The 15335-nt window shown below is 45.1% G+C and overlaps 1 protein-coding gene across 2 annotated transcripts in view; it reads left to right on the forward strand.

The window, feature by feature from the left end:
* The window catches only part of DNAJA1 (DnaJ heat shock protein family (Hsp40) member A1), a 163548-nt gene extending 162431 nt beyond the window's left edge, over window positions 1-1117 (forward strand). For both annotated transcript variants that reach the window (XM_044060970.1, XM_044060971.1), the window contains exon 9: window positions 719-1117. In XM_044060970.1, coding sequence (XP_043916905.1) covers window positions 719-937 — 219 coding nt within the window. In that variant the 3' untranslated portion in view covers window positions 938-1117. The remainder of the gene's footprint in view (window positions 1-718) is intronic.
* The last annotated feature ends 14218 nt before the right edge of the window (window positions 1118-15335 follow it).

A 15335-nucleotide genomic window follows, 5' to 3' on the forward strand; every position in this document is an offset into this window, starting at 1 on the left:
TACAAAATATTAAGATAACTTGCTGTGGCTGCCCCCAGCGACTGCAAGGTTCTCTGGTGCCTAAAGCAGGCTATGACTGATGTGGAAACATCTGTCGGGGGATTAGAGACATAAGGCTAGTGTGGGTGTGGCAGGGGTGAGAGACACAAGATCTGCTTACAGAGAGAAATGTAGTCTGACACACACTGGCTGGATGCAGGGCTTCGTTTGCAGCAGGGATTTCTGAGGTTATGACTGCAATAGCAACCACACTTGCATGTCTGCAATTATGATAAGTTGGTGACTTACATTTAGTTTTTTTACTGCAGAGAACAGTAGGCAAAAATCTATTCAAAGCTTATCCTAATCAGTGTGCCTGGTAAATTGTCTTGTTTTTTTTTTTTGTTTGTTTTTTTTTTTTAATGAATTACCCCCACACACACACTCTCTCAAGATGAAGCAGGACTCCTAGTATAGCACTCATGACACTTGTCCCATAGTTTTAACCAGTCACTTGATAGCAGCTGTGCTAGTTTCATGCAGAAATTATTTTGCTTTCTATTGCTCCCTTTGCCTGGCTCGTTTCAAAAGTATGTTGCCCTGGAGTAGTTTAAAGTGCTGTTTTATCTGGCACTGTTTGGTACTATAGACACTGTAAATATGGCTTTCATGCTTTGCCACATTACAAATTCTCACCATATTATGATTTAGATGGGTTTGTTTATATTTTGAATTTTAGGTCAATTTTCCAGAAAATGGTTTCTTGTCTGCAGACCAACTAAACTTACTGGAACAGTTCTTGCCAAAAAGAAAAGACGTAGAAATGGCTGATGAAATGGAGCAAGTTGAAATGATGGAGTTTGACCATTCACATGATAGAAAGCACTACAAAGGAGAAGCCTACCATGAGGATGAGGATGACCACCCAAGAGGTGGTGTACAGTGTCAAACCTCTTGATAAAACACTATGTGAACAGTGAAGGCAGTCTTGTCTCACTTTTGTCTGTTAAGGACTTGTGCTCACTTGTTAAAATGCCTTCTTAGAATTTTCATTGTCCCAGCAAATTATGTAAGCAAATTATGTAAAATATAAGTTACAATTGAATAAAACAAATATTTTTTATTTACCACTGTTAAACTGCTGCAACTATTATTCATCTAAGAGGCCACCATGTCAGATTGCCTTTATAATCACTTTTTTGTTTCATCTTGTGGTGATAAAAGTCATGCGCACAAGCCTCCAAAGTGGAGGATGCCGATTCGATTTTTGAATGGTGGTATTTAAAATAGTCAGCTATACAGTACGATTCCTTAATGTTTTTTTTTCTGTACCATTTTCCTAATTTACTGTCATTTTCTAATGTGCAGTGAACTTCATCAGTTGTCGTATTTCTTACTAATGGCTGTATCCACCTGATGTTAGTGTTTCACTGTTGCAGCCCTAACATATGGGTTATCCGGCTCCCAGTAGCCCTCAGCCAGCCTCAATACCAGAGTCTTTGGTATATGACATTGGCTGCCGTCTGCTGTAAACTAATGTCAGAACGGGTATAAAGGGATGCAGCCGATGCCATTTCATCAGTCTCTCTTGCCGTGGAGCCCGAAGCAGATGCAATTCGCACTAGTGCCAGTCGGCCAGTTACCTTCTTTCTGCATTCCGACTACCAAGTTGAAGACGCCCTCAGATAAGTACCCCGTTGGGGACCCTTTTTTTTTCTTGCTTTAACGAATGTCAGATAAAGTTAATAACTGTCTTGCCTGTGGAAAACAGATTTTGCACCGTGATTTCCATTCCTGTTGTGTAACTTGTTTGGGCCTTGAGCAGGACATCCCTAACTGTGATCTCTGTGCTTCCTTCAACCCGCGTACCATACGCTGTAGTGCTAAGATTTTATATAAGCATTTTGGAGTCTGGCCTAAGTTAGTTGGTGTGTCGTCTTCTGGTCTCCCAACTTAGGATATAACTAGGAAACGCAAGGACAATTACTGCGACAGGCCTAGGGTTAAAGCTGCTGACTGCGCGCCGGTGAAATTGGTAGTCAGCCCAGTGGTAGCTAGTGAGGCACTTTCGCAGCCCCTACAGTCTGCATTTTTTCGGCCGCAGGCCTCTGCCGAGACCTTATGGAGTCCTCAGTACCGCAGGCTGCTATCTTGTATTCAGACCGTCCGCCTTTTGCCACGTCAGATGGGTCCGGAGCCGCTATGCAGACACCGGCTTCTGACGCCTCTTGTCTTTGACATGAGACCAGAGCCAGACCGACTAACTTAGCTCAGACTTCTGCAGTTGCTAGGTCTCACGAGTCCCTCTGGATTACTAGCAAACCTTTTAGCCGTAAATCTACCCACAAGCGGGCATCTGCCTCTCCTCCTGTGACTCAGTCCCAGTTGGTAAAGATGGCTGGTGATCTTCTTTCCCTTAAGCCCCCCCCCCCCCCTCCAAGAGGCTAGGAAATTGTCTCCTGATGTTCTTCATCTCACATTGCTGCAGTCCTTACACTTGGGTAGTCCGCTGTCCTCGGTCGGCCCGAATATCAAAGTATAAGGCTGACGTCGGTCAAGGCGCATTAGACTGACATCAGGACGTCAGGGTACAAATGCGCATGACCGACGTCATATCCTCAGTCTTTTTTGCCGCATGGTCCGATGCAGAAGCAGCGTTGCAAGTGCAGTTCGGCGTTCTGAAATTTTTCATCGGAGTTTCAGACCGAGTCAAAGTTGGCTAAGTACCCCGTTGGGGAATATTTTAGTTTTTTCTTGCCTCAGTGGTTTACCGGATGTCAGAAAAAGTGAATAACTGTATTTCTTGTGGGAAACGGATACCGCATAGAGATTATCATACTTTGTGTATTCCTTGTTTAGGGCCTGAGCACGACGTTGTTGGGTGTCGCTTTTGTGCTAGATTCAATAAGCGCACTATTAAGAGGAGGTTAGATTGTGCCAGGCTAGTCTTTGGGAAGCGGTGCAATTATAATATGCCGTCGGATACTCCGACGTCCGCTTCTTCGAAGAAGCGCAAGGACAAAGCAGCTAAGCCCAGGCAAGAAGAGTCGTCCGTACCGGACGCCGGTTCTTTAGAGGTGTCGGTGGAGCCGGGGGTTCCGCCGGAGGTTTCTCTGGAGTCCCAGGGGGAGACTTTGTTATTGCAGGATGTGGCCTCTCAGGAGGCAGGTCAGGCTGAAGGGGCTTCTCAGGTTACTGTACTCCCCTCCCTTCCTAGGGTGGTTAGGCCCTCTCCTTCTGTTTCCAAGGCTTCTCCCAGAGGCAGGCCAGGTTTAGCTTCAGTTGGTGTCACTCCTAGTTCTTCAGGATCTGTGCCCAAGAAGCATATGCTTAAAATGGCAGAAGATTTGATTACTTTGATTAGAGGTTCTTTGCCCCTCCTGATAAGAGACCTAGGGTGGAACCTGAGTTGGGGAGTTTTGAGCAGGCTTGGATGTTTCAGAGTCTTGGCTGAAGACTTGCAGGAGTATTCTCCTTATTCTGATTCTGATGTGGATGATTCTACTCCTTCTGCTTCTCCTCCTGAGGATTTTTCTTTTCAGAGACTCTTCATTCCATGAGGGAGCATTTTAAGTGGGAAGGTCAGGACTTCTCTGATTCCAGGAAAAGGCTTAGGGAATTTTGTTTTACCCCAGCATAGGCCTTTGGCTATACCTCCTGTTCTGGATGTTGTGGAAGATGTGTTTGCAGAGGCTTCTCTTAATCCTGATTCTTTGCCTCCTGCTCCTGTTAAACCGGATAGGTATTACAGGGTGCCTGAAGCTCATAAGTATCTTTTAAGAGTCCTAGGGCGGACCCAGAAACTGTTAGTCAGGGGCCTAAGGGTGTTAAGGCTTCTGTTGTTAAAAATCCGGTTCCTCCAGATAAAGAGGCCAGGGCTTTGGATAGATGGGGAAAGAAAGTCTATACTTCTTCCACCCTAGCTATGAGGGCTTTGAATTGCCAGTTTCACATGTTGAAATACCAAAACTATCTACTTTCTCAATTGAAGTCTAAGGTAGATGCTCTGGCGGAAGGTATTGAGTGTAAAGAGTTACAAGATTTAGTACATGTTTCTGAACAGGTGGGTAAGCATTCTTTGCAATGTGGTTTTGATGCTGTACAGGCCTCGTCCAGGGTGGCTGCCACTGGGTCAGTTCTTCGCAGGCACGCCTGGCTGAGGGATCAGAATTTATCTGACCATGTTAAGACAAGGATTTTAGATGCTCCTTTACAATCTGATGTGTTGTTTGGTTCTCCTGTTGAGGCAGTCTTAAAGAAAATGGAAAATGGAAGACAAGGCTAAGTCTATGCAGACTGTTAAAGATTTTTTGCAGGTTCAGCCTCCGAAGTTTAGTAGAAATTGGCCTACCAAGGGGTGGACGTATCCTTCTTATGATTCCCAGTCTAGGGGTAGATCTAGACGTGGTAGGGGCAGAGCTCAGGGCTCTTTCTGGCCTAGATCAGGGAGTTCACCTGCACAGTCTTCGGGTGAGGGCAGGGGTCAGTCCTTTCGTAAACAGACCCAATGACCTACCTTTTCAGCTGCCAGAGCCTTCTCGTCTGGCAGCACATTTGGGAGGAAGGTTGGCACTTTTCAAGGAAAATTGGAGTTTAATTACCCAAGACAGATGGGTATTGGATATCATTCACCAAGGTTACAGGTTTTATTTCCATACCTTGCCTCCTTTCAAAGGCATGCCAGGCGTTCCTCCTCAGCAAAGAATAGAGGCTCACAAACAAATTTCTCTGCTACTTCAAATAGGGGCCATACAGCCGGTCCCTATGCCAGAAGTGGGCCTAGGATTTTATTCTCGCCTGTTCCTAGTACCAAAGAAGGGGAACACGTGGAGACCAATTTTGGATTTATCTATCCTCAACACTTATCTGGACATTCCCAAGTTCAAAATGTTGACGTTACAACAGCTTTTACCTCTGCTGGGCAAAGATCATTGGATGGTAACTTTGGATCTCAAGGAGGCTTACCTTCATGTTCCTATCAGACTGAGTTGCAGGAAGTATCTGCGTTTTCGGGCTGGGACTTCTCATTATCAGTTCTCTGCATTGCCCTTTGCCTTATCTACTGCCCAGAGTGTTCACCAAAGTTCTGGCTCCAGTGATAGCTTTCTTCAGGCTAAAAGGAATACAGATCTATCCTTATTTGGACGATTGCCTGATTCTAGCTCAAGGAAGGACGAGCTTCTTCATCATTTGGAATATGTGATAGCAGTGCTAAGATGCCTGGGGTATTCTGTGAGCGAAATAAAGTCCAGTCTAGTACCCTCTCAGGACATGTGCTTTCTGGGTGTAAGACTGAATACAGCATCCCAGATGGCCTTTTGACCCCGGACAAACAAAAGAATCTTTCCCTTTACTTTCATCAATTGTCTCATCAGTCCAGGCTGACTGCAAGGACAGTCCTTCAAGCCTTGGGGTTCATGGCATCTTGTATTCTGGTGCTTCCCAATGCCAAACTGCATATGAGGAAGCTACAATGGTATCTCAAAAATGTATGGACACAGCACTGCCAGGATCTAGACACTGTCATTCAGATAATACCTTGCATTCAAAAGGAATTTTTGTGGTGGGCTCAGGAATGTCACCTAAACAAGGGACTCTCTGTGACCCGGCCAGAGGCGAGTCAGATTCTAACGACAGATGCCTCAGACAAAGCTTGGGGAGCTCATCTAAATGGAAAGTGGATACAAGACAAGTGGCCTGCCAGACTACATCTACATATCAACTTGAAGGAGATGTTAGCAGTCCAGTTTGCATTAATAGCTTTCAAGGATTTACTTCTTCCAGGGCAGGTGTTGATTCTAACAGACAACACAACTGTCATGTGGTACATCAACAAGCAAGGGGGAACACATTCTTATCCTCTATGCAGGCAAGCAATGATTTTGTGGGAGACTGCTCTCAGTTTACAGCTAAATCTTCAGGCAAGGTTTCTGCCGGGAGCACAGAACTCCTTAGCAGATGTGTTGAGCAGACGAATTATGGATCCCCACGAGTGGAAATTGGATCCTCATGTATTTCAGAAATTGACAGTGTCATGGGGAACTCCAGACATAGATCTGTTCGCTTCTCCACTAAACCACCAGCTGCCAAAGTTTTGCACAAAAAGGTTTCATCCCACGGCTTGGAAAGTGGATGCTCTTTCTTTCAATTGGAGCAATCTTCATGTGTATGCCTTTCCACCTCTGCCTCTCCTCCCAAAGGTACTTCTAAAGGTCAGACAGGACAAGCCAAAGATGATTTTAATAGCTCCAGATTGGCCTCGACAGCACTGGTACCCATTACTGAGAAGTCTGGTACGGGAGCCTCCATGGCCTTTGCCTTCGATTCCACACCTGTTGTCTCATGAGAACAGTCATTTACTCAATGTCAAGCTTCACTCTCTTCACCTAACAGCCTGGCATATTCTGTTTTGAACCATAGAGGGTCTCGACTTCCACAGCACGTTTTGGATGTTATTTTGGAAGCTAGAAGGCCTAGTACGAGGAAAGTGTACGCAGATAAATGGAAGAGATTTTTATTTTGGAGTGCAGCAAAGGATTTTGATGTTTCTGAGCCTAATTTAAGTGTGGCTCTTCAATATCTTACTGAGTTACTGGACAAAGGTTTGTCCTTCTCTTCTATTAAGGTTCATGCTGCAGCAATTTCGGCTCACTATGACTGTGACCCACCATTGTTTTCTCATCCTTTGTTCAAGCAATTTCTTAGAGGGGCAAAGAATATAAGACCCCCACGTAGAGCTCCTACTCCTGCTTGGGATCTCAATTTTGTGTTGTAGAGAAACTCACTCTACAACCTTTTGAGCCTGCAGCTACTACCGAGTTGAAATATTTATCATGGAAGACTGCTTTTTTGTTGGCCATTACCTCTGCAAGAAGGGTTTCTGAATTGCAGGCCCTTATGGCGGTTGAGCCTTTCTTAATTTTCCATAAGGATAGGGTATCTTTACGTACTAATCCTTCCTTTATGCCTAAAGTGGTTTCTAGTGTGGCTTTAAACCAGACTATTCATTTGCCTACTTTTTATGCAAATCCCCAAAATAAAGGGGAAAAGATTTTGCACACTTTAGATGTACACAGGCAGTTGCGATATTATTTGAGCAGAACTAAAGGGTTCAGACAGTCTCAGCAGTTATTTGTTTCTTTTGCTTTGAGTTCTCAGGGCAAGCCTGTGTCAAAACAAACTATTTCTAAGTGGATTGGGTTTTGCATTGCTTTCTGTTATTCCCATCATGGCAAGGAGATTCCAGCTGGGATTAGGCCTCATTCCACTAGGGCTACTGCCACTTGACAGCTTTTTAAGGGGTGGCAACTAAAGATATTTTGGAGGCAGCTACTTGGAGTTCAGTGCATACTTTCTCTAAGCATTATCACCTTCCACTTTACTCTAAATCTAGGGCTGGTTTTGCCACTGCTATTTTACAGGGCATTTTGGCAGCTCCTGCTTCTTTATAGTTTTGCCATCCTCCCTTATCTCTGCTTTGGGATTCTACCCAAGTGTAAGGACTGCAGCAATGTGAGATGAAGAACATAGTACAGTTTTGTACCTACCATAAATGTAGATGTTCGAAGATCCACATTGCTGCAGTCCAATTTACCCTCCCTCCTTCCCCTCTGTAGTTAGAGGCGGTTGTGTGGGCTGGGTTGTAAATATTGTGTATATTGTATATATTGTACATATTAGTGCAAGGGTGGTTGGTTGGTTGTTTGCTGTCTTTTGGTTTTGACCTTTCTTTTTAGGGTCTTCTGATATCTGGGGCAAGAAAAGACTGAGGATATGACGTCGGTCATGCGCATTTGTACCCTGACGTTCTGATGTCAGTCTAATGTGCCTTGACCGACGTCAGCCTTATACTTTGATATTCGGGACGACCGAGGACAGCGGACTACCCAAGTGTAAGGACTGCAGCAATGTGGATCTTCGAACATCTACATTTATGGTAGGTACAAAACTGTACTTTTTGTCTGCATCAGATTCTGAGGTTTCGAGTATTTTTGCTGGTGAGGAAGGAAATTCTCTGCTTTTTCTGGCTTTGAGGATTCTGATTTTGAGGACTCTATCCCTTCTGCCTCCCCTTCAGAAGATTTTTCCTTTGGGGATACTTTGAATGCTCTTAGGGAGCACTTTAAATGGAAAAGTCAGGATTTTCCTCAGTCTAAGAAGAGGATCTGGGAATTTTTGGATTTGCTACAGCATAAACCTCTGGCTTTATCTCCTGATGTCCTTCATGGATGCATCTGCAGTCATAACAAATGGGTTGTCCTGTCGTCAGGCAGCCCTTCGGTCGGCCGGATTCCAAAGTCTGGGTCCGGCGCTGATGTCGCTTCACCCGACGTCATCTCTGCTGGTCCTCGGGTATAAAGGCATCAGCCGACGCCATTTTCCTCAGTCTTTCTTGCCGCGTGGCGCCCGAAGCAGAAGCTGTTGGCAAGTGCCGGTCGGTCAGATCCAGAGATTACTACTACCGAATACTACTTCGAAGACTTCTAAAAAGCTAAGTACCCCGTTGGGGACTCTCTCTTGCCTCGGCCGATGCCAGAAAAAGTCAATAACTGTTTAACTTGTGGGAAACAAATACCTCATAAAGATTTCCACTCTTACTGTTTGCCTTGCTTAGGCCCAGACCATGACGTAGCAGCCTGTTCGGCCTGTGCTTCCTTCAACCGACGAACGCTTAGGCGTCGGTCGGAGTTTGCTGAACAGTTTTTCGGCTCAGATTTTGCGTACATTATGCAGTCAGATCCTCCGACTACCCAAATTGTTAAAAACGCAAAGAAAAAGACCGACACTCGCGGTCCGCGGTTTCGGCCGAAACCACGGTTAAACAAGCCGCGAGTGTCTCGGTTTCGGCCGAAACCGAGAAAACTGTTCAATCTTCAGCCGAATCCATGACTACTACTGAGGCTCCTGCTACCTTATCTGAATCAGCCTCAGAAACTTTGCCTACAACTGTGGTTCCTACTGATCTATCAGACACCATCCCCTTGGATATCTCTACCCCAGCACGTGGTGCTGCTAGGCCTCCTGCAGCCATGTCTATTAAGGCCTTTGCCAGGGCTAAAGCAGCCAAATCAGCTAAATCAGTGCCTGTTAAACCACCCTCACTCAGGCCCACTTCAAGTTCACAAATGCTTACTCTGGCAGAAGATTTAATATCCTTAATTAGGGGATCCCAATCTCACCCAGACAGGGCCTCTCAGCCCCCAGAAAAGAGACCTAGAGCAGAGCCCCCCGAGCCTGTGTCCTCTGATTCTGAGGATGACTCAGACATTACAGACCAGCCAGAGGCTCCTTTTTCCAATTATGAAGATTCAGATGCTGAAGAATCCATTCCAGCTGCCTCTCCACCAGAGGAATTCTCCTTTGGGGAAACCTTACATGCCATGAGAGAACAATTCCAATGGCAGGGACAAGATTTCTCAGATTCAAGAAAAAGGCTTAGGACTTTTCTGCATTTACCACAACATAGGCCCTTAGCTATACCTCCTGTCCTATCTGTTGTGGACGATGCATTTAATGATGTCTGCACTGCACCTGATTCTTTACCTCCAGCCCCTGCCAAACCAGATAGATTTTACAGGGTGCCAGACACTCACCACCACCTATACAAGGCCCGTCTTGCAGACCCCGAAACTATATCACAGGGGCCTAAGGCAGTAGCCTCAACCACAGCAAAAAACCCTATTCCCTCTGAAAGGGAATCCGGGTCCTTAGAGATGGGGAAAAAGTCTACACCTCTGCTACTCTCTCAGCTAGAGCTTTAAACTGTCAGTTTCACATGATCCAATACCAAGAGTTTATGCTTGATCAGTTAATTAAAAAGCTGTCCTCTGATGAATCTTTAGATAAGAAATATGTATTAGAAATGGTGAATAACATCCAACAGGTTAGTAACCATTCTTTAAAATGTGGCTATGATGCACTGGAGGCTTCATTTAGATCAGCCATGACTGGCACAGTGATAAGAAGGCATGCATGGTTGAAAGAACAGGTCTTGCCGGATCATGTTAAAGCTAAGCTATTGGATGCTCCTATGGATAAGGCCAGTCTATTTGGGGAACCTGCCCAGCAGGTAATGAAGAAAATGGAAGAGAAGGCAAAATCTGTACAAACAGTTAAAGATTTCCTACAGGTTCAGCCCCCAAGGTTTAGCAGGAACTGGCCTGCCAAAAATTGGTCCTTTCCTGACTCCACAAGATCCTAAAGGGGCAGGAACAGACGCTCTAGGGGCAGAAATCAATCCAAAGGAGGTGCCTACAGAGGACGACAGTGGCAAGGTAATAACCGAGGCACAGACACAACCACTGCCACAGGACAATCTCAGTGACTTGGCTCTGACTCCGCCTACCAGGGAGCAAATAGCAGCACCATTAGGCGGAAAGTTAGCCTTATTCTCGAAAAATTGGCACTATATTACAAAAGACAAGTGGATTTTGCAAACCATAGACCAAGGCTACCGGTTCCACTTCCACACTTTACCAGTAAAAAGAGGAATGCCAAACCTGCCCCCAAATCAAAAAATAGAAGCCCTGCACTAGATAGCGGAATTAATAAAGATGAGAGCTGTGGAAAGGGTGCCAATAACAGAACAGGGCAAAGGATTCTACTCCAGACTATTCCTAGTACCAAGAAAAGAAAAAAACTGGAGACCTATTCTCGACCTGTCCATCTTAAATACATACATCATTGTCCCAAAATTCAAAATGCTGACCCTACAGCAACTTCTTCCCATGCTGGGCAAGGAGTGTTGGCTCGTAACTCTAGATCTCAAGGAGGCATACCTGCACGTCCCCATTCGACCAAATTGCAGAAGATACCTCAGATTTCTTGCAGGATCAGAGCATTATCAATTCTCAGCATTGCCCTTTGGCTTATCTACTGCGCCCAGAGTATTCACAAAATGCCTGGCATCAGTAATCGCTCACTGCAGAGTACAGGGAATTCAAATTTATCCATACCTGGATGACTGCCTGTTACAAGCGGACAACAAAAGCAAGCTGACAACAGATTTACAAAGGGTCATTTACTTGCTACAAGCCCTGGGATACACAGTCAATTTTCAAAAGTCAAGGCTGATACCATCCCAGACAAGAACTTTCTTGGCGAATTGGACACAGTAAAACAGATGGCATTCCTAACTGCAGAAAAACAAAAGAACTCCCTCTTTACTTCTTAGCATTAACAAAGCAGAACAAACTAACAGCAAGAAAAGTTCTGCAGGCCTTGGGCTTCATGGCATCATGCATAATCTTGTTCCCACATGCCAGACTGCATATGAGAAAGTTACAGTGGTACCTAAAGAATTTATGGTCTCAACACAGGCACAGCTTAGAAACAGAAATACCACTAATCCCATGCTTAAAACAGGAGTTCCTATGGTGGGCTCGGGCATGCCATTCAAACCCAGGCTTGCCCTTCCACAACTTTCGAGCAAACCAAACCATCACAACAGATGCCTCAGACCTAGGATGGGGGGCACACATGCTGGACAAATGCGTACAAGGACTGTGGACTCAGGACCAGCTGCACCTGCACATAAACCAAAAAGAAATGCTGGCAGTAAAACTGGCAATCCTAAAATTCAGACCATTCCTCAAATAAGGCCATTTGATGATAAGGACAGACAACACCACAGTCATGTGGCACATCAACAAACAGGGAGGCACTCATTCTTACCCCCTATGCAGAATGACTTTGGACCTTTGGAATCTGGCTCTCAGCTACAACATCCAGTTACAGGCAATATTTGTACCGGGAAAAGAGAACACCCTAGCAGACATTTTAAGCAGAACCACCTTGGATGCTCACGAATGGATGCTACACCCGGACATCTTCAAGGCCATCACAAAGAAATGGGGAATTCCACAGATAGATCTATTCGCTTCCCCACAAAACCACCAGCTCAAAAAATTCTGCACAAGGACATTCCACCCACTTGCATGGAAGGTGGACTTTCTATCCTTCAGCTGGAAAGGCCTGACAGCATATGCATTCCCACCTCTTCCCTTGATGCACAAGGTACTACTGAAAATCAGAGGAACGTCCAAGGATAATTCTGATAGCTCCGAACTGGACAAGACAACACTGGTACCCATTGCTGAGGAGCATGTCTCGGGAGAAAATGTGGTCAATACCCCTGATGCCTCTGATGTTAACTCAGAACAACTACAACATCATACATCCAAACCTAAAAACCTTGCAACTGACTGCCTGGAACATCACATAGCAGTAACTAACCCAGACCTTTTACAAAGGGTTAAAGACATTATCCTTGAAGCCCGCAGACCTTCAACAAGAAGGAACTATGCAGGAAAATGGAAAAGGTTCGTCATTTGGAGTACTGAAAGAGGAAAGGATGTGTCGAACATAGATATTGCTAACATTCTGGAGTACTTGGCAGAGCTTCTACATACAGGCCTGTCCTATTCCTCCATCAAGATACATGCATCAGCTATTTCAGCAGAATACAGCTTTGATCCTCCTGTCTTTTCACATCCTCTACTCAGACAGTTTCTCAGAGGGATCAAGAATGTAAAACCTCCTAGGAAACCACCATTACCAGCATGGGACTTGAATTTTGTACTAGAAAAGTTGACACTCCCTCCGTTTGAACCAGCAGCAACAGCAGATCTACAACACCTGTCATGAAAAACTGCTTTCCTACTGGCTATTACTTCAGCAAGGAGGGTTTGAACTACAGGCCTTAATGGCAGTGCAACCCTTCCTAATCTTCCATCAAGATAGGGTGTCCATGAGAACTAATCCTACATTTATGCCTAAGGTGGTATCCAGAGTGTCTTTAAACCAGGCAATCCACCTACCTACCTTCTTTCCCAATCCACTAAACAGAGGTGAAAGAATAATGCATACCTTGGATGTACATAGACAGTTACGCTACTACCTGGACAGAACCAAAGGTAACAGAAAAACTGACCAGCTCTTTGTAGCCTATGCAACAGGAAGGGAAGGAAAAGCAATTTCCAAACAGACAATCTCCAAATGGATAGGAAATTGCATAAGATTCTGTTACTCCTACCATGGGAAACCAATTCCACAGAACATAAGACCTCATTCTACAAGGGCCACAGCCACTACCACAGCTTTCTTACGAGGAGTGGCAACCAAGGACATTATTGAGGCGGCTACTTGGACCTCCGTGCGTACATTTGCCAAGCATTACAATTTACCTCTATATTCTAGATCCCGAGCAGGGTTTGCCACTGCTGTACTGCAAGGGATCCTGACTACACCATAATTATTATTCCTCCTCCCCTAGTTTGGCTATGGTATTCTACCCATTTGTTATGACTGCAGATGCATCCATGAAGGGACATAGTACAGTTTTGTACCTACCATAAATGTAGATGTCCGAACTGGATAGCATCTGCAGTCAGGATTACCCTCCCTCCTTCCCCTCTGCGGTACTCCTAGGGTATTTACCCTCCTAATAGCTAGCTGGGGGGGGGGGGGGAGTCTCTTATGGTGTATTTGTTTGTATATATGTACATACATGTTTATTTTTTGTGTTTGCCTTCTACTATTTTGGAAACATTGGCATTTATCCAAAATTTAGCTTTCCAAGAGGGCACTTGGCATCTGGGGCAAGAAACACTGAGGAAAATGGCGTCGGCTGATGCCTTTATACCCGAGGACCAGCAGAGATGACGTCGGGTGAAGCGCGACATCAGCCGAAGCCGGACCCAGACTTTGGAATCCGGCCAACCGAAGGGCTGCCTGACGACAGGACAACCCATTTGTTATGACTGCAGATGCTATCCAGTTCGGACATCTACATTTATGGTAGGTACAAAACTGTACTTTTTGGAAGTAGTGGATGATGTTTTCATGGAAAATTCTTTAACTCCTAATTCTGTTCCTCCTGCTCCTAAAAATCCTGATAGGTATTTTAGGGATGTTCTTCGTGTTTCACTGTTGCAGTCATTATATTTGGGTTATCTGCTTGCAGTAGCCCTCAAGTCGGCCTGATTAACAAAGTCTTGGGTCCTACGTCGGTTGCTGTCTCTTCTTCCATGACGTCAGGTAGTAAGGGGAATAAAACATGCAGCCGATGTCATTACACCAGTCTTTTTTGCAGTGCGATGCCCAAAGCAGAAGCAGTTCGCAAGTTGCAGTCGGCCGACTCCTGAAAGTTTCCTTTTCGAGTTTCAGAACCGAAAGTCTTTAAAAGCCAAGTACCCCATTGGGGAAACTTTTTTTCTTGTTCTAAACCAATGTCCGTAAAAGTAAATTGCATTTCTTGCGGAAATTCGTACTGTAGTCCTTGCCTAGACCCTGACCACGACTTACTTGCTGTCTGTTTTGTGCCTTATTTAAACCATGAATTATCCATGGTCTGTATATTTGCACTTAAATTTTTTGGTGCTCTGTTCAATTATCCTAATATGTCTTTGGTAACCCATCCGACTACTGACATTCTGAAAAAAAACGCAAAGATAAAGACTTAGGCCGCTCAGTGAGGCGCTTTCGCAGCCCCTGATACCCGCTACTTCAGATTCGCAGGCCTCTACTGAGACCCATTCTGAGTCCGGTATGCCGAGCGATGCTTCAACTGTGGAACCTGCAGATGTCTCTACCTTGGATGGGTCCGGAGCCACTGTGCATGCACTGGCTTCTGAGGGTGTATTCAGGCCTACTGACTTGCATATTAAACAGACGCCGTCATCTTCAAGGACTAAAACTCGAACCATGCCTAGAAAACTGACGCCCAGACCGCATGGTCAGGTCTCTATGCCTAAAATCAATAAGAATGACTGAAGACCTTATTACTTTATTCAGGGGAAGCCAACCTTCCCCCTCTGAGACCTAGGACTGAGTTGCTTATGTTACTTCTGACCAGGATTCTGAAATTTGTTTCCTCTGATGACCAGGATTTACCCTTGTCTACCTATGAGGACTCTTTCCTCTGCTTCTCCCCCAGAGGATTTCTCTTTTGGTGAAACGTTGCATACTCTCAGGGAGCTTTTTCGTTGGGAAAGTCAGGATCTCTCTGATTTTAAAAAGAGGCTTAGGAATTTCTTACTCCTACCCCATCACAGGCCTTTAGCTATACCTCCTGTACTGTTGATGCCTTTTTGGAGTCTAGCATGGCCCCTGACTCTTTACCTTCCACTTCCAGAAAACCTGATAGATATTACAGGGTTCCTGACTCTCACAAGTTCCTTTTCAAAAATCCTACTGCGGACCCTGAAACAGTTTCACAGGGACCCAAGGGCTTTAAAGCTACTACTGCCAAAAATCCTACCCCCTCTAATAGAGAATCCAGGGCGCTGGATAGATGGGGTAAGAAGGTTTACACTTCGGCAACATTAGCCATTAGGGCCCTGAATTGCCAGTTTCAT

The sequence above is a fragment of the Protopterus annectens genome, chromosome 2.part0 (assembly GCF_019279795.1).
Source record: "Protopterus annectens isolate FY-2018-M chromosome 2.part0, PAN1.0, whole genome shotgun sequence".
NCBI lineage: Eukaryota > Metazoa > Chordata > Ceratodontiformes > Protopteridae > Protopterus > Protopterus annectens.